General features: G+C 39.6%; 1 protein-coding gene across 1 annotated transcript; it reads left to right on the top strand.

Moving 5' to 3' along the window:
- The first annotated feature begins 47 nt into the window (after positions 1–47).
- On the top strand, positions 48–23,547 carry ADAT2 (adenosine deaminase tRNA specific 2). The gene is made up of 6 exons (XM_081251393.1): positions 48–232; positions 12,613–12,717; positions 15,300–15,450; positions 17,064–17,170; positions 21,243–21,315; positions 21,424–23,547. Exons 1-6 carry the CDS (start codon positions 137–139, stop codon positions 21,465–21,467), a joined length of 576 nt encoding a protein of 191 aa, XP_081107519.1. The 5' UTR covers positions 48–136; the 3' UTR covers positions 21,468–23,547.
- The last annotated feature ends 1,947 nt before the right edge of the window (positions 23,548–25,494 follow it).

Raw genomic sequence — 25,494 nt, 5'->3', positions numbered from 1 at the left:
TCCGTCTAGAATTCGCTCCCGAGTGCCTCACAGTTCGATTCCCCCGGAAACGACAGCCCGCCTCCACCGCGTTCCGTTGCCAGCGCTCCTCCTCCGCCGCGGCCTCTGGCGCTGAGCGAGGCTGCCCCGGTGCAGTATGGAGGCGAAGGTAGGGCCCACGCAGACTACGGGCGGCGCGTGCTCTGTGTTGGCGGAGGAGACCGAAAAGTGGATGGAACAGGCGATGCAAATGGTGAGGGGGCGGGACGTGGATGTATAGGGTGGGGATTTTCTCCAGCTTATCCTGACCCAAGCATTCGAGTAAACGTCCTCGGGGGTGTTTTCTGGTTTCAGTAATCTCGATGGCGCTCGCATTCTCTGGGTAAACAGCTGGCTTTACTGTCCTGAAATGTTCTTTAGCCCATTCTCACAGTGGTTGTGAGGAAAGGAAGAGACGAAATACAGAAATTATTTCTTTTTCACTTGTTTGAAGTATGCGCCAAACATCCCTATTCGGGGGCTGCTGGCACGGGCGTGCTGCGTCCCCTTGTTTCCTGTGGACATTCGCAAATCCTCGAAGTCACATTATTTTGTATTTATGACCTCTTGACTCTCTCTAGTAGAAGGAAGGAAGCTGAGGATGTTTCCGGTAGAGAGCAGGATAAAAACAAGTCCCTGAACAGCCAGATTCTCATCCATCCATCCATCCATCCATCCATCCATCCATCCATCCATCCTTTCACTTCCCTCGCTCCCTTCAGGACTCCTGATTAAGGAGGGCTCTAATAAGATTTGTGTATAATCCAAGCTTTACCCATACTTACGTGTCCCATCGAACTCTTTAATAGGGATAAAAGTCTATTTGGCATGTATGTATATGTATATAAATCATGCACACACACATATATGCATATGTTCTTTTAAACTTGTTTCTCATACTCTTTTGAAAGTGACTCACAGTAAAAATAAAAAAATCTATTTTGTATTATATTCCAGTAAACACACACAGATAAAACTGAAACAAAAGTTTTACAGAACAGTACTTAATCTTCCTATGTACAGTTTTCCTGGTATTTCTCTTTCATTGCATTTTGGAAAAAAAAATGCTGGTCATCACTCCTGATTTGATTTCATGACCCACTCTTTAAGCCCACTTCAAAATTTATTTCCCCCATTAAACTTGCAGGATACATAACTCTGTCTGATACTTTAATGTTCACATGTGCCTTTAAATAATTAATTTGTAATTTGTAATATGGAGTTGTTTGTCCTGAACTCCTTTTATGTTACTAAATTCTCCAAGTTGGAGACAAGGAGTTTTCATGTGATATCAAAAATCTCACTCTCCTTACCCCAAATCATTTCAATAATATCATATGCCTGGTGGCGCCTTTTTTTTTTTTTCTGGCCGCGCTGCGCGGCGTGTGGGATCTTAGTTCCCCCACCAGCGATCAAACCCGTGCCCACTGCAGTGGGAGCGCAGAGTCTTAACCACTGGATGGCCAGGGAAGTCCCTGGGCAGCATCTTAATAAGTAGTGAGGATGATAATAAATGCACATGAAGGCTAAAATATCTCAGATTAAGCTGCGTTTATATCTTTCTATGGGCGAGAGACCTGGAGGCCAGGGAATGCCGGAATACTGAGAATTCGTGGTCTCTTCCGTTTATTTTCATTTGCTTCAGGAACTCTCCTCAGAGTATTTATGTAGAGCTTGTGTCGATGAAATTTTGAGAGTTGCTGTCATAGAGGACTCAATAGTGGTTCCATAAACAGCTAAGTTTAATCAGTCATTGAGCGTTTCCACTTTGTGTATCAGAAATGTGTTTTCTTTCCGTCCTTTCATATCTTTGTACTACTCTCTAGTCTTCTGGACTAACCATTTGAGTCTTTTTACTACCTTTTGGTATGACCTTGGGCAAGTCACTTTATCCCCCTAGGGTATTGCTTCCTACTCTATAAAATGGGGTGGTTGAACTCCAAGTAATTTCTAAGCCCTCTCTGGCCTTGACATTTTTGTCTTTTAATTAGATTATAAACACCTAGGGGTATGATTACCTAGTTTATCTACACAGGGTCAAGGAGGTCCTTAGTTTGCACTTATTTTTTTGGTTTTGGCCAATAGTATATGTTTATTCCAGGACTTAAAAAAGGGAAAAAAGGGCTTGTCATAAACCTTGGGCTTTGTCCAACCATTCCCTCCCCACTAAAGAAACTTCAAATCTTAAATTATTTCAAAGAATTGTTGAAGTAATTGAAAGTGTACTATGTACTTCTGAGAAGAATTTAAGATTAGACCAGAAGTACAGCTAGTACCAAATCTGGAGGCAGCAAGTTAATCTCTGATTAATGTGTTCTGAGGAACTTGAAAGTGAAATGTCCAGTATACATGTAATAGGGAGGATACTAGCATCCCCACAGCACTTGTACAGAGTACACGTATTTATATGACCAGTTCAAGTAACTAGAATGTTTGTCTCTGATGTTAGCATTTGTTGGGCAAAGGCCTGGAGGAATTGCAATGGAGATGGATTCTTTAAAGTATATAACCAAAGGCAGAAAACATAAAAGGAAAATGAATAGGTTTTAGTTATATAAGTATTGAAAACTTCTCCATATTAAAAAGATAAGATACAAAGTAACAAAGCAAATGACAAAGAGGGAAAATATTTGCAATGTAAATAAAAGGACAGGTTTGATAACCTTAATGTATAAAGAACTTTTACAAACTAATAAGAAAAGATGTACACCCTAATTTTGAAAAAGTCGAAGGATATGAACATGCTATTCTAAAAGAAATACAAATAACTAGCAAGTGAACAAATGTGCAGTTTCACTAGTAATAAATTCAAGTTAAAAAGAGTTACAATTTTTCACCTGTTAAATCGGCAAAGGTGGAAAAATTATAATGCTTGCTGTTGGTAAGGGTGTGTGTGTGAGGAGCTGGCTAGTTGGTTGCTGAAACTGGGGCATCCTTTCTAGAGGGCAACTTTGCTATGTATATATAAGAAAGCCTTAAAACTAGTTTATCCTTTGATCCAGTAATGCCTTTATGGTATTTTTTTCCCAAATGAAAATATTTTAATGTTTTCTTTTTCTGATTATATAAATAATTCATAGTCATAAGAAATTCAAACTATAAAAAGATTTAACAAATTAAGTAATAATTACCTAAAAATCTTACCATCAGAGATAATGTTATAAAAATTTTAGGAGCATCCTTCCACGTATCTCTCTGTCCATGTGTAAACAGACATATATACTTTTTTCTTATATTAAATCTCTGTGCTAGGTTTTTTCAAATTTATTTTTTGACATATATATGTTTAAATAAATGAAATTACGTATTCTCTTTATGATTAAGAATGTCTTTTTCTAGACGTAAATATTTCTTATTTTGGTTTGTTTTCCTCTCACCCCCATTCCATAATACTTTTATTGCTATGGAATAGATTACCAAAAGTGGGACAAAGGATGTATGTATTTTAAAACCATCTAGACATTTTAAGATTGCCTTCTAGAATTATGCTGCCCAATGTAGTAGCCACCAGCACATGTGGCTATTTAAGTTTAAATTGATTAAGGTGAAATAAACTTAAATATTCAGTTCCTCAGTCACATTAGCTGCATTTCAAGTACTCAGTAGCAACACATGGCCAGTGGCTACCATATTGGACAGTGCAGATCAAAGGATATTTCCATTACTACAGAAAGTTCTGTTGGATAGCACTGGTCTGAAATGGTCACAATTCCATCCCCAGTGTATGAGAATGTTCTGTCCTACTGCTGTTCCCACTAGCCCTGAAATTATCACTCTTTAATATTTGGCAATGTTATAGGCGAGAAGTATTATAATATCTGTGTTGCTTTTTTGTTGTTCTTTGATAAATTTATCAAACTTTAAATAAAGTTCTCTATACTTTATTATTGTTTGTAAAATCACTATTTTTCATGACAGTTTTCTTTTGGAGAGCTAAGTGTATAATAAAGGTTATTGTTTTAATCATCAGAGCATATAATTCTAAGGGTGTAGGCTTAGAATCAAATAAAAGAATAACAGTGTTGCACTTTTACGTTCCAGACACAGTGCCGTGGATAGTGTTTCATATAGGCCATAGTGTATAAGCCCCATAGTAGCCCTACCCTATCAGGTGTGTATTATTACTGTCCTCATCTTCAGAGGGGGACATTGAGGCTTAGAGTGAAGTAAACTTCCCAGAGTTAGGGAACTGGTAAGGAGAGAGCTGTGATTTGAGCCCAGCCACTTGTCTTCACCCCCGCCCTGCCTGTACTGTGCTGTGTTTGGTTGCTCACTGCTCTCCAGTGCACCCTACTGGACCTCTCTGCCTATTCACTTTCATCCCACTGACTACAGTGTATTGAGCATCCTAATTAGACACTCGGATTTTTTTTTCCTCTGTGAATTGCCTAGGCATATCCTCTTTTGCCCAATTTTATTATTAGTTTTATTTTAAAAAATCACATTGTAGGAACCCTTTGTATTCTATAGCTATTTCTAAGAATAATTCATAAGGAAGTGATGGAGATATAAAGTTCTTCACTTGTTTATAATAGTGAGGAATTTGAAAAATAGCCACATGTTCTAGTTAAACAGTAGGGGACCAGTTAAATGAATCATAAATATTCATGTAAAGGAGCACCATCTAAGCTTATAAAAATCATGTGCTGAAAAAGTATTACTCAACATAGGGAAGTGTTTGTAATATATTTCTAAATGAAAAAGGCAGACTGTTGAACTGTTTATATAGTATAAATCTATTTGACTTTTTAGAAAACTATGAACATGTATATGCAGGCATAGAAAAAAACCTGAAAACTTTCTGTCACAGAATAATAACAGAGATCATATTTTGGAGTGTTGGGATTGAGTGGTTTTTATTTATTTATTTATTTATATTTTTATTTATTTATTTATTTTTTGCGATACGCGGGCCTCTCACTGTTGTGGCCTCTCCCGTTGCGGAGCACAGGCTCCGGACGCTCAGGCTCAGCGGCCATGGCTCATGGGCCCAACCGCTCCGCAGCATGTGGGATCTTCCCAGACTGGGGCATGAACCCGTGTCCCCTGCATCAGCAGGCAGACTCTCAACCACTGCGCCACCAGGGAAGCCCAGTTTTTATTTTTTGATGTGTGGATTTTTTTTACCCCCAAGTTTTTTGCCTTGAACATACTTACTTCATACTTAGGAAAAAAGAAAGCGTGAGTGGGTGAGTGTGTGTGTGTGAGTATGTGTGAGTTGTGTGTGTGTGTGTGTGTGTGTGTGTATTATCAGAGTCAGAGATAGAGGGAGAAAAGTTGCAAGTTTTCTAGAATAAATCAATTGCGTATTATTGTTATTGCATTTTCTGGGCGCCTAGTATTACTATAATACTGTGCTAGGTCTGAGGAACAATTCAAAAAGAAAACAAGCACAGACACATGTGTTGTAACAAATGTGGTGTGATTTAGTGTTTCCTTTGTGTTAGGCCTTGTGATGTGTGCTAGGCCTGCAAAGGTGAGCAAAACAGGTTTGCTAGTGCTTGGATCTAGTGCTTGCCTCCCAGGAGCCTACTGTTTAATTGATGAAATTAAGCCACACACAAATGAAAAAGTTAATGGTTACAAGTTTAGGGTCCAAAATAAGAGACAGATATAAAGTACTATCAGATAATAGGTGACGAAGTCCAGAGCAAGTGAGTTGAATTAAATTATAGGATGCTTTCTTAACTTTGAAAAGGGAAAATTGGATGTAGGTGGGTGGAAAAGGAGAGAAAGGTTGATCAAGCAGAGGAACCGTCAAGTCCAAAGAAATGGAGGACTTGGTCTTAGGTTAGGAGGTGATCCAGCTGTTTGTTCAGAATAGGTCTTCCTAACAGGAGCCCAGGTTTTAGGGGGATCTGTAAACCCTGACCCTATGTATAAAAGTGCCACATGCATGTTCCTTTTGCACGTTTGAGAGTCCATAACATTCATCAGATTCTCAGAGGGGCTCTGGAAAGTTTAAGAACCAAGGACCTAGAAGGATAATGAAAAGTTAGGCTGGCTCATTTGGCTGGTGGGCAGCATGGGTGGTAGTTGGGAGGCTCTCGGTGCCAGGTTGAGGAATTTAAGTCGTAGGGGGAAAAGAGAGCTTCCCAGAGTCATTAGCAGTAACAGCTGTAGCGTAGTTTGACCTTTTGAACGTTATTATTTTCTACCTAAGACTTGTTCTGGATAAATTGTCTTTTCCCCTGATTTTTTTTTTCTTTGTAGGAGATATACCTGGGGACTCACCCAGAGTCTGTGCACACTGCAGTCTGTCCCCAGCTCTCCTCCTTTTACCACTGCATCACTAGAGAGTAGTTTAGGGGAGCGATGGCTTTAGAGAAACTCCAAAATCTCTTCCATCCTAGAGCTGTCATTGTCTGTAACCTGCGGGCTCTGACCAGAGTGAAGGAAATGACATTTAAAGAGCAATAGAAATGACATTAAAGACATTTGCCGTAGAGGCCAGTAATTGTGCCGGGAAGAAGAGAGATTCCATTCTTCAGTTTTGAAAGCTGATAATTTATTAATTTATGAAAGACCAAGTTGCCATTTTAAATAGTGACTGAGCCTTGGCTCCTGTCAAAAAAGATGAGAGAGTTAAAAACCTACCTGCACACACTTCAGACCTATCTTGCCTGAATTCTTGTGCATTCATAAAGAAGGGATCAGACCTGACAGAAGAGTTGGTGGGGGTATTGCAAAGGACGAGATGGGATGGGTTGAAAATTCTTTTCAGCTTAATTAAATCTATTTTGAATGTGACAGCAAAGCAAATATATATTTGATATGTGCATATATACACATGTATTTTATATACATGTAAACACACCCATCTATATATTTTTTTTATTGAAAAACATTTCACTCTAAACTCACTTCCATGGGGTTTTTGGGTTATTCTCACCACCTCCTCCCTAACTCGCCATTCCAGCTGCTCACCCCCTCACTGTGAGCTTGACAGGCTAGGCCATTCCTCATCAACAACATGATTTGCCTTTTCAAAATACTCCCCTCACTCATATTTTCTCTCTAATTTGGACAGCAAAGGAAGGCATTTCACAAAAAAACACATTAATCTAAGGAAGTAGGAAGATAATATTTAGGGTTGGGAAATAGAGTTAAAGGGAGATAATTTGCTGGAAGGGAAAAAGAGAAAATCCAAAGGAAAGAATGAAAGGCACAAGCCCCGTCACCTGGAGACCCTGGTGGAGGGGTTGCCAGGCCCTGCAGTGTGGCCCCGGCTGTCTTCCAGGTGAACAAGTCAGGACTTGGAAGGAACCCTCCTGGGCAGCTTGGGTTCACCTTCTCCCCTGCCACTTACTCCCTTTCCTCTTACTCTTGGATTCTCTTCTGCACATTTGAAATGGCCACATAGCCTCACATAGAATTCTTCAGGAGATAGTTTTAGAGAAAATCCTTGTCACATGGCTCCCCATTTGTTTACTCTTGCAGTTTTTTTTTAATCTTTAAACTTTCTATGCCTCACTCTCTTGCTAAATGTCCCCTCTCCTTTTGTCCCTTGAACTAGACCTACTAAGAATCCAAGCACTGATAAAGTAGCTGATCAGCGGTAATTACAGTAGAAATTAGAGATAGAGCCATGGCAGAGAGCCCAGGAACCTGACATCTGGTAGGTGCTCCACAAAGTGCTCCACAAAGACTTGTTGAACAAGTGAGTGGATGGAGCCAGATTGCCTGGGCTCTACTCCCAGCCTCTTACAGGGGCTAATTCCATAACCTTCCCATGGCTCAGTCTCCTCATCTGTAAAATGGGGAAGCTCACGGAACCAGTCTCATAGGGTTATAAACTAAAGGAATTAATACAGTGCTTAAAATAGTCCTGGATCAAGGTAAGTTTTTCAGTAAGCTCTAAGCTCTTATTATTTGCAAGCTCAGAATCAAAACACTTGAGATGTAGACATAACAGTCTGTTGTAATAGAAACTAGAAATGTAACTTAGAGATAAGTCACTCTTCAGGTCACTGGTTTCATTCCCTCCATTCCACCCAAATTGACCCTTCTTTCTTGGCCAGTTTTTTCCTTGGATCTTCCGTAACACCACTTCCGTAACAACACTTCCGAAAACACTCCTTGTTTTCCTCCTACCTCAGTAGGCACCTCTTCTTAATTGCCATTGTAAGAGCCTTCTCTGTTTATTCCACCTTTATTTTTTTTAATGTTTCAATTTGAAATAATTACAGAATCATAGGAAGTTGCCACAGAGTATACAGAGAAGGCCCACATACCCTTCAGGCAGTTCCCTCCAATGGTAACATCTTCCGTAACTGTAGTAAAATATTAGAGCCAGGAATGTGGCATTGACCCAGTCTGCAGGGCTTGTTCAGATTTCATCACCTTTATGTGCTAACCTTAAACTGTTTGTGTATGTGCGTGTGTCTGTGTGTATGTGTAGTTCTATGCAATTTTGTCACCTGTTTAGTTTTGTGTAATCACCACCAGAACTGCTCCATCACCACAAGGCTTCCTCATGCTACCTCTTTATAGCCACCATCCCTCCCAAACCCTAAACCCCGGCAGTCATTAATCTGTTCTCCATACCTGTAGTTTTGTCATTCAAGAATGTTTTATACATGAATATGTCACCTTTGGGGATTTTTTTTTTCATTCAACATAATTTCCTTCAGATCCATCGAAGTTTTGAGTCAATTAATAGTTGATTCCTTTTTATTGCTGTGTAGTTTTCCATGGATAGATGTAGCACACTTTGTCTAACCAGTCACCCTTTGAAGGACATTTGGGTCATTTCCAGTTTTTGGCTATTATGAATAAAACTCCTATGAACATTCATGTCTGTATACAAAATTCTGTATTGTATGAACATAAGGTTTCATTTCCCTGGGTAAATAAATGCCCAAGAGTGCAATTGTTGGGTCATATGTTAAGTACATGTTTAGCTTTTTAAGGAACTACCGAACAGTCTCCCAGGGTGGCTGTGCCATTTTACATTCCTACTGGCAACATATGAGTGATCCTGTTTCTCTGCCTTGCTGGTATTTGGCATTGATACTGTTTATTTTAGCCATTCTGGTAAGTGTGTAGTGATAATCTCATTGTGGTTTTAATTTACATTCCCTAATGGCAATGCTAATGTTGTGACCATCTTTTCATGTGCTTATTTGCCATCTGTATGCCCTCTTTGATAAAATGTCTTTAAATATCTGTTGCCCGTTTTCTAACAGTTTTTTTTAACTGTTGAATTTTGAGCATTCTTTACATAGTCCAGATCTAGACTTTTGTTGAATATGTGGTTTGTAAATATTTTCTTCCCGTTTTAGCTTATCTTTTCTTCCTCTTAACAGGGTGTATTAGTTTCCTATGGGTGCTGTAACAAATTACCGCACACTTGATAGCTTAAAACAACACAAGTTTATTCTCTTATGGTTCTGGAGGCCCAGAGTCCACACTGAGTTTCACTGCGCCAAAACCAATTGTCAGCAGGGCTGTGCGCCCTCTGGAGGCTCTAGAGGGGAATATGTCTCCTTGACTTTTCCAGCTTGTAGAGCAACATTCCTTGCTTGGTTCATGGCTCCTTCCGCCATCTTAAAAGTCAATAGCGTAGCATCTTCAACTCTCACTCTGCTTCCGTCATCACAGTGCTTTATACTTTATGTGTCAGATTTCTCTCTGCCTCTCTCATAAGGACACTTACGACTGCATTTAGGGCCACCTGAATAACCCAGGGTAACTTTCCTGTCTCAAGATCCTCAACAAATACTTGATGGATGAAAAAATGATTTGTCTCTCTTGTGTACCCCAGGTTATGTGTCATCCTAAGCTTATTTTATCTTGTTTTCCTTCAATTAATTTTTTTATTTTTGTGAAGACAAACAACACAAAGGAAAACTGATCAAATATTTGAACAGGAACTTCACAAGAGATATCCAAATGTCAGTAAACTTACAAAAAAATGGTAAACCTCTTAACCAGGGAAATGAAAATTAAAACCACAAACACTATCTCATATCCATCAGAATATCCAAAATAAATAATATTAACAATTCCAGTTGTCAGTGAGGATGTAGAGCAACGGGAACTCTCACACACTGTTCATGGGAATGTAAATTATTACAACCACTTTGGGAAACTGGCAGTATCTATTGTATTAAAGGCAAACACACACATAGCCTCTAACCCAGTAAACTTACTGTTAGGTATATACTCAACAGAAATTAATAGTACCTGAAGAGACAGGTATAAACATGTTCATATGGCATTATTAGTAATAATCAAGAAGTGGAAACAACCCAAACATCTATCAACAGATTGTATAAATAAACTGTGGTATATGCATACAAAGTAATATAGGGCAATGAAAGTGAACTGCAGTTACAAGAATGAACATGGATACAACTCAAAAACATACGTGAAACAAAAGCAGCTAGAAACAAATATATATACGCTGTGAGTCCATTTATATAAAGTTCAAAAACAGGTATAGTTAAGTCAGAATAGTGATTTAAGCTTACTTTAAATTTCCTTCTTTGTGCGATGATTGCCTTAACTGCACCAGTACTTAGTCTCCACCCTGCCCAGCTGTCAGTCCTCCTCCTGGCTTTCCTTTCTATAGTAGCCTGTGACACATTTGTATATTTATTTGTATGTAGTCACCAAACCTTGGAACTCTTCAGTCTCTCAAACTTTGCATAAACTGGGTATGCTTTAACTGTTTTTACAGAACTGGGACAGCACTAGCCTGTGGGTAGTTCTGACACAATTCTGAAGAATGCGGTCTTATTGCTTCAGATACTGTCTGTTTACACCTCTCCATGCCCCAGCTCTATCCCACCACTCCAGATGGGAGAGAAGTACAATATGCTCCCACCATGTGCCTCTCCTTTCAGCGCTTTTGGCCAAATGATAAGTGTCAGTTGAGCAAGCTTGAAGCAGCTAAGGAACCCATGCTAGCATTATGATAGACATCATTGCTACTGTAAATAGTGTAGCTGGGAGCAAGAGCCTAGTGCAGGAGATAGAACACACTGTTTTCAGCTAAGTCTTCAACGTGGCACTTTATATGCCCTATGGTGTGTGAAAATACCTCCTCTTAAATGGGAGTCTTGTCTTCCAAAGGGTCTTCCAGCCTGCCAAAGTAGGAAATGCTGTGCCTTTCTAGAAACAGCTGTACTTGGGAGTTTTAACTGTAGTGAGGTGGCAATGATTGTATACTAGTCCAAGGGTTGCACCCGTTTAAGGTTCTCTCTCACCTGTGGTATCAGGGCATCCCAGAGATAACCTGCCTGTTTTTGCTCTCTGCCTGAAGAAGTATTTCTTAGCTGTCCTGGGCCCCGGAGCTGCTGGGGTTCCCTCAGCCATAGCGCTAGAAGAAAAATGGACAGCCTCTGATAGAGGGGAGACCTTGCAAGTATAATAATTGGTTTGCCATTCCTGGGATGGTGATGGAAGTATGCCTAAACTTATTTTTCTCATTTGTGTTTTTCAGTTGAGGTATACTTCACCTACAGTGAGATGCACAGGTCTTAAATGTATTGTTCATTCAGTTTTGAGTGATGCAGACATCTGTGTAAGCCACATCCTTATCAAGATAAAGTTTTCACCACCACAGGACATTTCCTTGTGTCCCTTTCCAATCTACACATCCCCTTTCATGAAGCAACCACTGTTCCAATTTCTTTCATCGTAATTTAGTTTAGTCTGTTCCAGTACTTCACATGATTTGTGTTTGACTTCTTGTACCTTAGCATGTCTGAGATTCATCCATGTTGTTGTGTGTATCAGTAGTTTGTTTCTTTTTTATTGCTGAATAGTATTCTATTGCGTGGATGTGCCACATTTTGTTTATTCATTCTTTTGTTGATGGACACCTGTGCTATTTCCAGAGTATGGCTATTATGAACCAAGCTGTTATGAACATTCTTTTACAAAGTTTTTTGGTGGACATATGTTCCCTTCTCTTAAATAAATACTTAGGAGTAGAGTAGGCTGTGTGTTCACAGGCTATATGTATGTTTACTGCTTAAAGAAACTTCCAAAATGTTTTCCAAAGTGGTTATGCTATTTCTTTGTATAGAGTACTCCTAAACTTTTATTGTCTCACTTAGAGCAGAAATTATGGGCACAGGGAGATATCCAGTCTGGTCACCTTTATGCTGTTGGAACTCTAGAGGATATTTTCTGTAATTTTTAAAGAAACAAAAAAATAAGTACAATTTCAACAAGGAAAGAATTTTAATAAAAGATGTATAAATGTTACTTATTCTTCTACCTCTTTGCAGATATATACACTATCTCAGAAAAGGTGCACAGACCCTGGCAATTAAAAAAAAAGAGTCAATAGCAAAAAGAGTCAATAGCGGTCTTTTGATTACTTTTGCTTCCAATGAGAAGCAGAAAGTCAGGGGACTCAGGACCCATGAAGGAGATTTGTTCCTGAGTCTCCTTAATATGGATACGATAGAGAACAAAGGCACTAAATACTAAAGTATGTTTGAGAAAAGGGAAGGCTGACCTGCATTTCTTTGTTCTGGTGTTTGTACATGTGTGTACTGCTCAGGCTGCATCTTTTCTCTCCTACCATCTTGTCATGTTTTGAACATTACCTCTTAGATTTTTCATTTTGTCTTTCAGGCCAAAGAAGCCCTAGAAAATATTGAGGTTCCTGTTGGCTGCCTTTTGGTCTACAACAATGAAGTTGTAGGGAAGGGAAGAAATGAAGTTAATCAAACCAAAAATGTATGTGAGTTGAATAGTAGAATTGCAGACATATGGAAGTGATGGTAGGTGTGGAATGAATTTATCGTAGTTGACTGGAAGATGGGTCTGTGTAGAGTCCCGTGAGTATCAATGGAAGGATGGTTTCCCTAAACATCTCTTTTTTTGAATGCCCTTTTTTTTCTGATTATAAAAGTGATACATGTTGATTTTTTTAATGAAAATTCTACTTTATAAAACACATCAATTTAATTCATAACATATCCGTTAGTACCTTTAAATAATGTATTCCTTGTGGTAAATTAAAAAGTCACCCTCAGTTGATAGCTATGAAAGTATGAAGAGATTGTATAAAGGAAGCTATTCCTAAATCAGATAATTCAGTCTCCACCACCTGCTGTCTCTATCAACAGGTACACTTTAAAAGCTTGTGTGACTTTAATTTATTGTGGTTAGGTTGAGAAGTTCATGAATTAAGGCAACACTTCCTGAACATGGTATCACAACAGTGTGTCACAGTGAGTATAATTGAAGTATCAAGTTTTAGGATTATAAAAAGTGCTAGGTGGACCCAAGGATAGCTTATAACTTTAATACCCCTCACACAGACCTTGATCTTACTTGGGAGCCAGAGAACAAGCTGGTGTTGGAACTGGTGCTGTGAGGACTTTAAAGTTCATCCATCACATCTATCAAAAAGGAAACTCAGATTTAGTGAAACACAAGCAAAATAGGAACCCAGATTCACAAAGCAATTGTTATGTGGATATCAAAATGCTTATGAGATAAGTAATAAACCATAATACAGCAATTAGTGAATATACAGATACTTATACAGGAGTGGAATTTTGTGTTTTAAATAATTGTCACATCTCCCTATGTATATTTTGTGGTTCAGTACAATATCTTTAATGTGAGATCATTGAATGTCCTAGCAACATCCATCTAAACCCCCAGTGACCTGGGTTTCTTACACACCTTGAAATTAACCTGGATTTATTTTTAGTTTTCTATGCTCTATAGAAGATTACCCTATAATCACAGTATAGAAAGGCTCTTGACCCCAAATGAGGAGACCTGAATCCTACTTTTGGCTCTGATACCATCACCCTCTGTCACCACCACCATCACCTCTCCCAGCTGTGTGTCTTTAGTAACCTCCTAACGTAGCTTAGCTTCTGGTTCTTCAGCAGTAAAAGAGTTGATTGAGATGATTTAGGTCAACGATTATTTCTTGAGAACTATGGGGACAGTTGATTCAGTAGTTCTGAATCTGATTTTTAAAAAGCACCCGAGTTGGGGAAACTTTTCTTTTTTTTTTTTTTTTTTTTTTTTGCAGTACACGGGCCTCTCACTGCTGTGGCCTCTCCCGTTGCGGAGCACAGGCTCCGGACACGCAGGCTCAGCGGCGATGGCCTAGCCGCTCCGCGGCATGTGGGATCTTCCCGGACCGGGGCACGAACCCGTGTCCCCTGCATCGGCAGGCAGACTCTCAACCACTGCGCCACCAGGGAAGCCCGACTTTTCTTTTTTAAGCTCCCCAGTTCTGGTGTGCAGTCATGTGTGGGAAACTCTTTGCTAAAGCACCTTCCAGCTCCGAGTTTCTATTAATTCTGGGCCAGCAATGCTCCCATCTGCCTCTGGCTTCCATGGTACCTTGGCCACTGTGCCAGCACTTTCCACACCCTGCCCTATGTCACAGGTAAATGAACACCTTTCTGTTTGTCCCATCAAATTTTATACTCGTTGAGGACAGAGACTTTTATTCCCACAAAGAGTTTAGCACAGTGGCTTATACATAGTTGACATTCCATGTAAGTTTATTGATAAACATGATTATCATGAATATTATCAATAATTATCACATAGCAGAGTGCATATATCACGTTATGCGTCATTGTGCTTCATATAATTCAGATTGCTTTATGAGATGTAGACACCAGTATATCCAGTATTACACTGGGGAAACCAAGGCTTGGAGAAGCTATGTAACTTGCCCAGGGCTGTATAATCAGTAACGTCAGTCAGGATTCAGATTCAAGTGTGGTTGATTCCAGACTATGTGATTTCTCCTCTTCTCAACTACTCCCATGAGGTATCTGAGACTGATACTAGAGTCTGCCAGTATATAAAATCTCATCCCAAAGAAAATACAAGTGATGACATTCCAGTGATGACATTCTAAATATAGACTTGCTTAGAGTGAGGTCAGTGACAGCCTTGAAAACATATTTGTAACTGGAACATATGCTTAGGAAAATTTCACGTGTCCCCTGAAATATTCAGGAACCATAGACACATTTTTTTTTGAGACTTATCTCTCTATGGCATTTTAATTGAAAGAGTGTCCCCTAAAGTACTTAGGTACTTAACTAAAAATAGAGCATAATTCGTGTGGCATCTCAGATTAGGTGTCTTTTGTTGGTGAGGTTATAGTACTTGAACTAGGAACTACAGTGTCAACTGCTAAGGGTGTCCTGAAACCTTTATTTGCTAAAACGCTGGCAGAAATGATAGGCCTATTTTTCATATTCACTTTTGAATATTTGTAAAATACAGTTACATATAGCCAACAAGGTCAATGCAAGCACCTCTTCTTTCAGGCTACTCGACATGCAGAAATGGTGGCCATCGACCAGGCCCTAGATTGGTGTCGTCGACATGGCAAGAGTCCTTCTGAGGTGTTTGAACACATGGTGCTGTACGTCACCGTGGAGCCGTGTATCATGTGCGCAGCCGCTCTCCGCCTGATGAGTATCCTTTGACTTCACGGGTTAATGTCTCGTACTCTTCCTGTGAACTCGAAAATGGCCAAACATTATAGTAGAAACATAACCCATTTCTACTACATGAAAACAGAGACTTATGAAACAAATTATAGGAGGTGCACATTATAAAATACAGTATCCCTTGGCCAAAAAATTTTTAGGAAAGATTTTTGAATAATAAAATTACCTCATTTTTAATATCAATAAACATATAACAAGTAAGCTAGAGCAAGAAACACATGACAAACTGTTTGTGTAAAGATAAACCATAAATTAGATTATAAAACAGTGGGCATAGGAAAAGATCTGAAGACTATGCATCTGTTTTGCCTTTAGTGAAGAGATTATAGGTGATTTAAAATTTTTCTTTCTCTGTTAATATGTTTTTATTGTTTATTTTTGCCTGAATACCTATTACATAGAAGGCTTGAAAAATTTTAAGTCAGAAGTAAATACAAAGTAAAAAACAAATCATTTATGATACTATAATTGTAAATAAATGGGAAATTGATAAAGTTACAGCTCTTTGAATTCTGTCTTTCATAGAATAAGCGACACAAATACTGAATACAGCAAGTTAACCTCTAAAGATCTTTTAAAAAATTATTTGATAATTCAACAACTCAGTTTCATACTTGCATATTTTTATGTACTTATTTTGCTGTGTGTGTGAATCACTTAATCACTTTAAAAATAATAGAGAGGGTTTTCAGTATGAAAATATGTACAATTTCCACTTTATAAGCTCTCTGCCCATCCTGCCTTACAGAGTGGCTCTGCTTTAGTCTGGTTTGTACTAGGTCACAGGTTGTATTTGCTTGAGGAAAGAACAGGGAAAAATCTATTATTTTTAAGAGGTGAAAATCCCTGGATTAAATTCCTGCCTCCTTTCTGGCTCCAATTCTCTAATGACTCCAAAAAATCATCTAGGAAAGATCAGAGAGAGCACCGAGCTCTGAGCATTCAGCAGCTACACAGTCAGTTTTCATTCCATTTGCAGTTGTGACACATTAGTTTCTATATTCTTTAAATCTCTTTCTTTTGTGTAACTGGATTGTGTAACTGGATTTTTAAGACGAAGCCTAAGTTTAATTATATTTTAATAAGTGTGGCTGTTTTTTTGATAATTAATTTATTTTTTGGCTGCGTTGGGTCTTTGCTGCTGCATGCAGGCTTTCTCCAGTTGTGGTGAGCGGGGGCTATTCTTCGTTGTGGTGAGCGGGCTTCTCCTTGCAGTGGCTTCTCTTGTTGTGGAACACAGGCAATAGGTGCGTGGGCTTCAGTAGCTTCAGTGGCTCGTGGGCTCTAGAGCACTGGCTCAGTAGTTGTGGCGCACGGGCTTAGTTGCTCCGCGGCACGGGGGATCTTCCCGGACCAGGGATCGAACCCGTGTCTCCTGCATTGGCAGGTGGATCCTTAACCACTGCATCACCAGGGAAGTCTCAGTTTAATTGTTTTCAAGAGTAGCGTGGCCTTTCCTCTCCAGGCTAGCTGGTATAAACCCACCCTAGTTTTGTCACGGTAGGCACTTGAACTGCACACTCTTTTTTTTTTTTTTTTGAACTGCACACTCTTTGTAGGACCTTAATTCTTCCTTAGAAATCCCGCTGGTTGTCTATGGCTGTCAGAATGAACGATTTGGTGGTTGCGGCTCTGTTCTAGATATCGCCTCTGCTGATCTACCGAATACTGGGAGACCATTTCAGGTAACATGAACTGTTATACTTCTTTTTTTCTAATTACTGTGATCTCGCTATGGGCTTGCAAATAGTTAGCGTGTGCTCAGTACACCAAGAAGCCACGCTAGAACCAGGTGGGCTCTCGGGACCGCTGGTCAAGGTCATTGATGCCTCAGTGTAAGACAACAGGTAATCATTTCCAGGTGAGTGCTCAGCTCTCTTAATTAACAGAATCCCTCCAGAAGGAGAGTCCCCAGCCTTCTGAGTTTTCCTCTAACAGTCTTCACCCATGCCTTCAGCTATGTTTGAGGACCCTACCACTGTGGGCGTTCTCCATCCATGCGTATGCCTGGCTCCACGCTGTACCAAGTTTGTGTGAGGCTGGGTGACAGTAGATGCTATTTACAGTGAATGTACAATAATTTTGCACAAAGTCAGTCGTTTTGCTTGATTGCCCTGTACTATTTTTGGTGCCTAGTAATCAATACCTGTTTTCATTATTTTTTTTTCCTGCCTTTTTAATGTTGAAATTTCCCCCAGGCCCAAGAATCCACTTAGAAATTCTACTTTCCCTTTAACCTTGCCACTTCTCCCAAAGTTTTTATGTTTAAGGCTATGAACAGTAGGAATTTATATTTCAGCATTTGGTCTGTAGACAAATACCAGTTTCCATAAACTGGTTTGATTGTTTTATTTCTCCAGATGTAAGGTTAATCCTAAAAGTATTATGCTTTAAAAAGAAAAGGACTTAACAAATTGCTGGACATGGTGGGTAGTTAGCAACAAAGACCTCAGATATTCTTGGGAGAATATTAAGTACCTATGAAGGGCTAAATTTGGCTGAATCCCACTGAGAACAAGATTTGGAAAACATTCTATTTTGAGTTTTCCCAGCTGAACGATGACTTTCTTAACAACTCCTGCACTTTTGAGAATAGATGACTTTTAACATCACATCAGAAAAGAAATTGTAATAGAATGATGGAGAGTAAGCAATACAGTTAGCTTGATGATTAAAAAAATCTGCAAAGTGATTTGCTTTTTCCAGTTGCTTCTACCAGTAGCTCAAATTTTGCTTACATAACTCTTCGCAAGTGAATTGCTGACTCTACTTCATTTATGAGAAAGATCTAAAGAATTTCTCAAAGCTTCTGGGCAGAACAAAGATGAGCTATTGGATATCAGACATGGGGGAACATTTTTGACCAACATGCTGGTGACATTGAGTGCACACCATCCTCTCCTGCACGTCCCTGCACAGAATCCAACAGGATCTGGTTGAACCAAAAAATAAGTTCACTTGCAGTGTGTGTACCTGACCAGATTGGCTCCATCAAAATGAATGGCCATGGTTTGAAGCCATATCTCCAGATTTGATGCCAAAATATGGGGTTTTTTTTTACAGTGTTTTGAGATTCTAGAGAAACTATCGATACCCCACCCCAGGCTTCTGGATGCTGTGTTTTCTACTTTTATTTGGCTGGCTTAGGGTGTGGGTAGGGGTGAGGCAGGAATTTGTGGGAGGTGGGATGCTATTTTTGTATTGCAGAATTATAGATTCTTTTAATACTGTATTATAAGCAGCATTAAAGTTCATAGAGGAGACCTACAGAACTATTCTTTTCAAAGAAGATGGTGATTAATTTACTTTACCTGCCTTGTGTAAAAAAATTATTTTAATTAAGAATATGTGCTTTTTGTTAAAGCCACAAATTTGTAGCTATACTAGATGCCCGAAAAGATTACCTTGGTAGCTTAGAGGGATCCAGTTTCCTTCTCCACCTGTAACTCAGTGGGTCTGGTCCCTGAGTGCACATTAGAATCACCTGGAGAGCTTGGACCCAAGCCTGTGCTTGGTCCCCACCCCAGACCCACTGAATCGGAAGCCATGGAGGGAGGGGGAGCATTGGTATTTTTTTAGTGAGCCCCCAAGTGATTCCACTGAGCAGCCAAGGTGGAAAACCAAGGTTCTAACTTTACCTGAGAGGAGAGTGCTTTGTGCAGGTGGGTGCTCATGAGACAATGAGGAGAGGTGGGGGCCCCGGGGGACAGGAACACTGAACAGCGTAGGAAACGCCGTACTCACCAACATGGTTAGAAGACGAAGTGCTGAGAGGCCAAGGGAGGAGAGGGTCCTAAAGAGAAGCAAGGGTAGCCAGTAGTCTCCACGACTGCAGAGAGTTGAGGAGAGTGAAAAGACCAGTGTTATGGTCAACGGGGGCCCTTGAGATATCGATAAGAGGGCAATTCTGGGAGCACAAGCCAGTGAGGATGAGGTTGGGGAGGAACCGAGAGCCGCAAAAGTGACGGCCACGATTCGGGAATGTTCTCTGGGAGGAGCAGGGTGTCAGCTTGCGTGGGGGACAGGGTAGAAGGAAGATTATTGGGTTTTTTTCCCCAGCTTTATTGAGATATAATTGACGTACAACATTGTGTGATTATAAGGTGTACAGTGTGATGACTTGATGCATGTATATAGCAAAATGTTTATACCACAATAAGGTTAGTTCATACATCCTTCACTTCACATAACTACTATTTTGTTGTTGTTGTTATTACGTTATGGTGAGAACACTTAAGCTCCCCTCTCAGAGCAACTTTCAAGCATACAATACAGTATTGTTCTCTGTAGTCACCATGCTGGAACTTACTCTTCTTATAACTGACAGTTTGTACCCTTTGACAAAAGTCTCCCCATTTCCCCCACCCACTCCACCCCTGTCAACCACCATTCTACTCTCTGTTTCTATAAAGAAAGTATTGTATATATGGTCATATATATATATATATATATATATATGAATATTATTCAGCCATAAAAAAGAAGGAAATTCTGCCATTTTCAACAGCATGGCTGGACCTCAAGGGTGTTATGTTAAGCAAAATAAACCAGAGAAAGACAAATGCTGTATGACCTCCCTTACATGTGGAATCCAAAAATATCGAACTTGTAGCAGGTTGTTCTGATGGGGAAGGTTTATGCAGGCTTTGTGGACCCAGGCAGGAGCCAGCTGAAGCACAAGAGAAAGGGAGGCTCATCTTGAGCAGTGGACCACACTCGCCAGCCCAGTGCTGGCTCCGTCCTCTCCTGGGCACTGCTTCCAGATGGAAGATTCCCTGGTGCACCTCCAAAGGGGGCAGCGTATCAAGTCCAAACTCCTTCAAAGCCCTATATATTTTGACTTCGTTTTTATTGCTTTAATTTCTTTCCTTGTACTCCCTTAATAATCACCCCACCCCCATCAGTTGGTTTTCTCACTCACGACCTAAACCTATTCCTACTCTTTCCCTGAGATGATCTGCTCACTCTTTTTAAATATTCTCTATCGTTAAGGCAAGTTTAACTTTCATCCCCCTGCTGTTACCACAATTTCTATTCTTTCACATGTTGATCACTTCTTTGAAGGAGCCTACCAAAGATAGAACAAACTGAACACTTAAAAAAAAAGTCCTTTGTAGTAAGGATCGACTGATTTTTTCTTTAAAGAGCCTGAGGGTAAATATTTTAGCCTTTGTGAGCCACTTACATCTCTGTCACATATTATTTATTTTTTAACCCTTTAAAAATATAAAAACCATTCTTAGCTGACCATTTCTAGCTGTGGACTGCCAACCCTAGCTCTATAGAATCAAACACTTAATGGGCCACCAGTAAAGAACAGCAGATAAAAATAGCTTAGTGCTTAGTGAGCACTTAATGATATGCCAGGTATTTAACAGGGGTTATATTATCTAATCTCATTTAATCCTCACAAAATCCTTTTGGGTTAATTGCTATAATTCCCTGTATTTTACATATGAGGGAACCGAAGCATAGAAAGTTTAAGTATCTTACCCAAGATCACATAGCTAGTGATTTGTACTATGATCACACAGTAGTTGATTGAGAAATAATAATTAGTTGATCGAGAGAGATGTTTGAGACCCTATGTCTATTTTTTTTTTGGAAATATGCTTCCTTACCCATGTTACTAATATCCACAAGGCGTGTTAACATTGGAAATATGTTTACATAATTATGTATATATTGCAGTTTTTGTGGGATACAATACACATTTTCCTAGGCCTACATTCATTCTCTGCTTTCTCGTTTCATCAGTGCATCCCTGGATATCGGGCTGAGGAAGCAGTGGAGATGCTAAAGAACTTCTACAAACAAGAAAATCCAAATGGTCAGTTTTCCGCTACTGTATGTATGTACTTCACGTAAATCAGTACGAAGAGAGTCTGCACGGGCCTGCCTCTTCATTTCCTCTTTTTCTTTTCTATTCTTTTCACAGCACCAAAATCAAAGGTTCGGAAAAAGGAATGTCAGAAATCCTGAACTTGTTCTAATGAAAGACTCATGCTCCTGCACGACATTCTTGGACAGAAAGCTGTTGACATTGTTGAATCGTATGTTTATATATTGTCCTTAATCCATGGGAAAATGGTTTTTCATCATTTGCTCTGTTAAGGGAACAAATTAGCACTTTTAAAAAGTCTGACAACTGCAAACAACTCCTAGATTTCCCACAAGCTGGAAGAGCATTTTTAAGAAGGGGAAAAATTAAAGATTGACGTTTTAGAAATCAGTAAGCAGTGCCTGCTTTTCCTGCCAAAATCGTTATGCTCAGTCCAGGAAAGTGCTGACTTTCAGAGGATGTGTATATCTGGGCTCAGTTACCTGGTGTGTCTGCATGGAGCGCGTTGCCCTATGGACACCTGGTCTAGGCTTGGTCTTTCAGACTCGGACCCTTCATTCTTGGCAGCCACTATGTTCTCCCAGGGTGTGGGGGGCAGGATGTGACTTCCTTGGAAATTGTATATGAATCATATACATATAGACCATGATTCTATGGTCCTTAGAGCAGACTTTTGCTTTTATAAAGCATTTAGAGAAAATACGTACTGTTAAAACAAGTGCTTAAGTATCATTTAAAAATTACAGCATACTGCTATTGTAAAATCTGATTTATGCCTTCTTTGAAGATGAGTAGTCTTAACAGTAAGAGAAATGCATAAATGGATAACTCCTTCTTTGTTATTGAGCAACTATACTGTGCCAGGCTCTGTTCGTTCGCTGAAGCAGTGAGCCAAACAAAGACTCCTGCCCTCATGGAGCTCATATTCTAGAAGGAGGAGACAGATAATGAGCATAACAGATTACACAGTATGTTAGAGGGTGATAAAAATTATGGCAAAAAGAAACAGAACGGGGTAGAAGGGGTGGGCGTGCCCTTTGGTGGTGGGAATGCTGGTTGCAGAATTATGGTTAGTTTCATCTGAAATCAAGCACAGTTATTTCTCTTTATAAAAATCCAGATTTAGAATTTAAGATCTAAAATGTAAAAGGACTTCCCTGGAGGTCCAGTGGTTACGACCCCTCACTTGCACTGCAGGTGGCAAGGGTTCCTTCCCTGGTCAGGGAACTAAGATCCTACATGCCGTGCGGCGCGGCAAAAAACAAAACAAAACAAAAAGCAAAACTAAAATGTGAGCGTGTCAGCACAACCCTCAAAGGGTATCCACAGCAGGAAGTCCCAGGTATCCGTGCTTCCTGACTGCGACAGGGGTTGCCTCTGATGAACTGCAGCTTTGCAGAGCCATGCCGGGATGCTCTGCATCTGCCCAGAAGGGGGCCTCGCTGTTCCACCAGAAGCCCAGCTCCAGGCCCTGGAGGGCAGCTCCTCAGTTGCATTTCTTCAGTGGATTTATTTCCTTGATGCAAAGCATCTGTATTTGTTGGTTCTGCCATTTGAGCGATGTCTCTGACTTGTTTGTTTTGAATTACATTACAGGCTGGAATGTAATTGTGGTAAAGTATTTTTATATTGCCAAGAGTAGCAGTTAATCACAGTTACATGCTTCAGAGGATTTATAATTGCTTGGTTTTGTACATGTGTGTTTTTATCTGCATTTGAGAAGTTTTATGGAGAAGAATATGCATGATTTTAAATCTATAACAATGTTACATGTACCTTCCCTTCAATTTCACCTACTTTAAAAATGATCTTCTCATTACATTTTAGTGCTTTGACTAGGTTATTCCTTTTTGCCATTGGTCATGATTCATTTCTGCTTCTTATGCTTTTCTGCAAGCAGACTTCATTGCACTTATCATCTTCGTGGCATTTTCTTGGGGATTGTTGGTAGATAAAAACCCTGGGAACTTTTTTCTGGGGAGTACCACCCTCTAAGTCCAGCTAAGCTTCTTATGTCAAGTAGGTTCTTGGTAAACATTTGTTAAATAAAATTATTGATTGAAATTTAGGGAAAAATTAATAATAAGGAGAATATCTGGGATAAAAAGCCAAAGCCAAATAGTACCTGGGTATTTTAACCCAGAGATAATCACTACTAAAAGGATCAAGAAAATAATAAAACTAAAAAGAGGGAAGGACAGAAAAGACTTACCACTCTACATATGTTCTGCCTTTGCTGTGTTTTGAAGAATGGGTAAGTATTCCAAATTCCTAAGGATGGCTGAACATTTTAATTTCGGTTATTACTTTTTTTTTTTTGCGGTATGTGGGCCTCTCACTGTTGTGGCCTCTCCCGCTGCAGAGCAGAGGCTCCGGACGCGCAGGCTTAGCCGCCATGGCCCACGGGCCCAGCCGCTCCATGGCACGCGGGATCTTCCCGGACCGGGGCACGAACCTGTGTCCCCTGTATCGGCAGGCGGACTCCCAACCACTGCACCACCAGGGAAGCCCCCGGTTATTACTTTTTTGATTCTCTTTCCAGTGATCGACTTACAGAATAGTCTCTCCTAAATTTTTGGTCTTAGGCACAGTTCCCTCCATTGCTTTGGGGAACAATCAGTTTGGATGGAGTACTGAAGACGGGAGGTCAGCACCTCCAGCACTGATAAAGGACCATTGCGGGCTCACAGATGTGAAGGCTGTGGGATTTTGACAGCAGTTAAGCAGTGGTGGTGAGGAGTTGAGGATGTATGATGAGGTGATCCTGCTTCCTGAGTGGCACATTCTCTAGCTACTTAGACGTGGCTTAAAATATTGAAATGCTGCAGTTAGAAAGATTGAATCCAATTGATTGATACTGATGGAGTGTGTCAAAGAGACCAGCTGAGAGGCTTGTTTTGTGTATGACATAATTCTGCAAGCTGTGGGATGCACAGAGGTTTTAGAATCACAGCCTTGTTTGAAGAAATGAGTGGGAAATGATTGCATCTAAGTTGCTGGAGTACCCAATGTTTACTGGTCTGTGCACCGGACTCTGCTGAGAATGGGTGGTGTGTAATGCTTTGGCACCTTCAGTCACTGATAAAAGATCATGTTAAAATATCTGTGTTTTCTTGTGACTTGGCACTCTCCCTTACTGTGTTGTATTTGGAATATCATGGAGAGAAAATAGATAGCCAAGAACTCCAACGTAGGCAAGAACTGTTAATTTTTCTTTAAACTCTATTTGGAAATAACTTCAAACTTAGAGAAAAGTTGCAGAAATACCTATATATCCCTTATTCCTTAAACCTATTAACACTTTATACCTTTAGATTTATCATTGGATATCTATTATTCTCTCTCTCTCAAAAAATATGTATAGATAAATAAATATATATATATAATACATATATATCAATATATGTTTTTCTGAACCATTTAGTAGAAAGTTATATACATCATACATTCTTATATAATTCTCATATAATCATGGTATAGTTATTGACGTCAGTAAATTTAACATTGATACAATACTTTAATATACCATTTGTATTCCAGTTTTGTCTGTTGACCCCTTCACCTCCTTTAGAGAATTTTCGCCACCCCCCTGCAATATCAGATCCATTCTAAGGTCACATATTGCATTTGATTTTCATGTATCTTTAGCTTCTTTTATTCTAGAACATTTCCACAGCCTTTCTTTGTCTTTTGTGACATTGACATTTTAAAAATAATACAACCCTTCTGCTCCACCTCCTTTCTTTTTATTTTTTTATAATGGTGTTTCCTCATGATTAGATTCAGGTTATGCATTCTAGGTGATGTTATGTTCTTCTCAGAGTGTCGCATCTGGAGGCCCCTAATAGATGCAGGTTATGCGTTCTAGGTGATGTTATGTTCTTCTCAGAGTGTCGCATCTGGAGGCTCCTAAAGGCCATCTGTCCCTCGCTGGTGATGTTAATTTTGGTTACCTGGTGAAAGTGCTATCTGATTTCTTCGCCAAATAATTATTGTTTTTTTTACCCTCCCTTGCAAAGAATATGCAATCTGGGGAGAGGAACTGTTACATTTTTTAAAAGAAAATGTATTCAACATTGATGGAAAGGAGGGGGAAGAAAATTAATGACATATATTTCAAAGCAACTGTTAAATTATTTGATTGCGTTCTTCCTCTTTTATTACGTC

Source organism: Mesoplodon bidens (genome assembly GCF_964165515.1).
Source record: "Mesoplodon bidens genome assembly, chromosome: 12".
NCBI lineage: Eukaryota > Metazoa > Chordata > Mammalia > Artiodactyla > Ziphiidae > Mesoplodon > Mesoplodon bidens.
The sequence above is the reverse complement of the archived record's forward strand: the minus strand, read 5'-3'. Positions and strand labels throughout refer to the sequence as shown.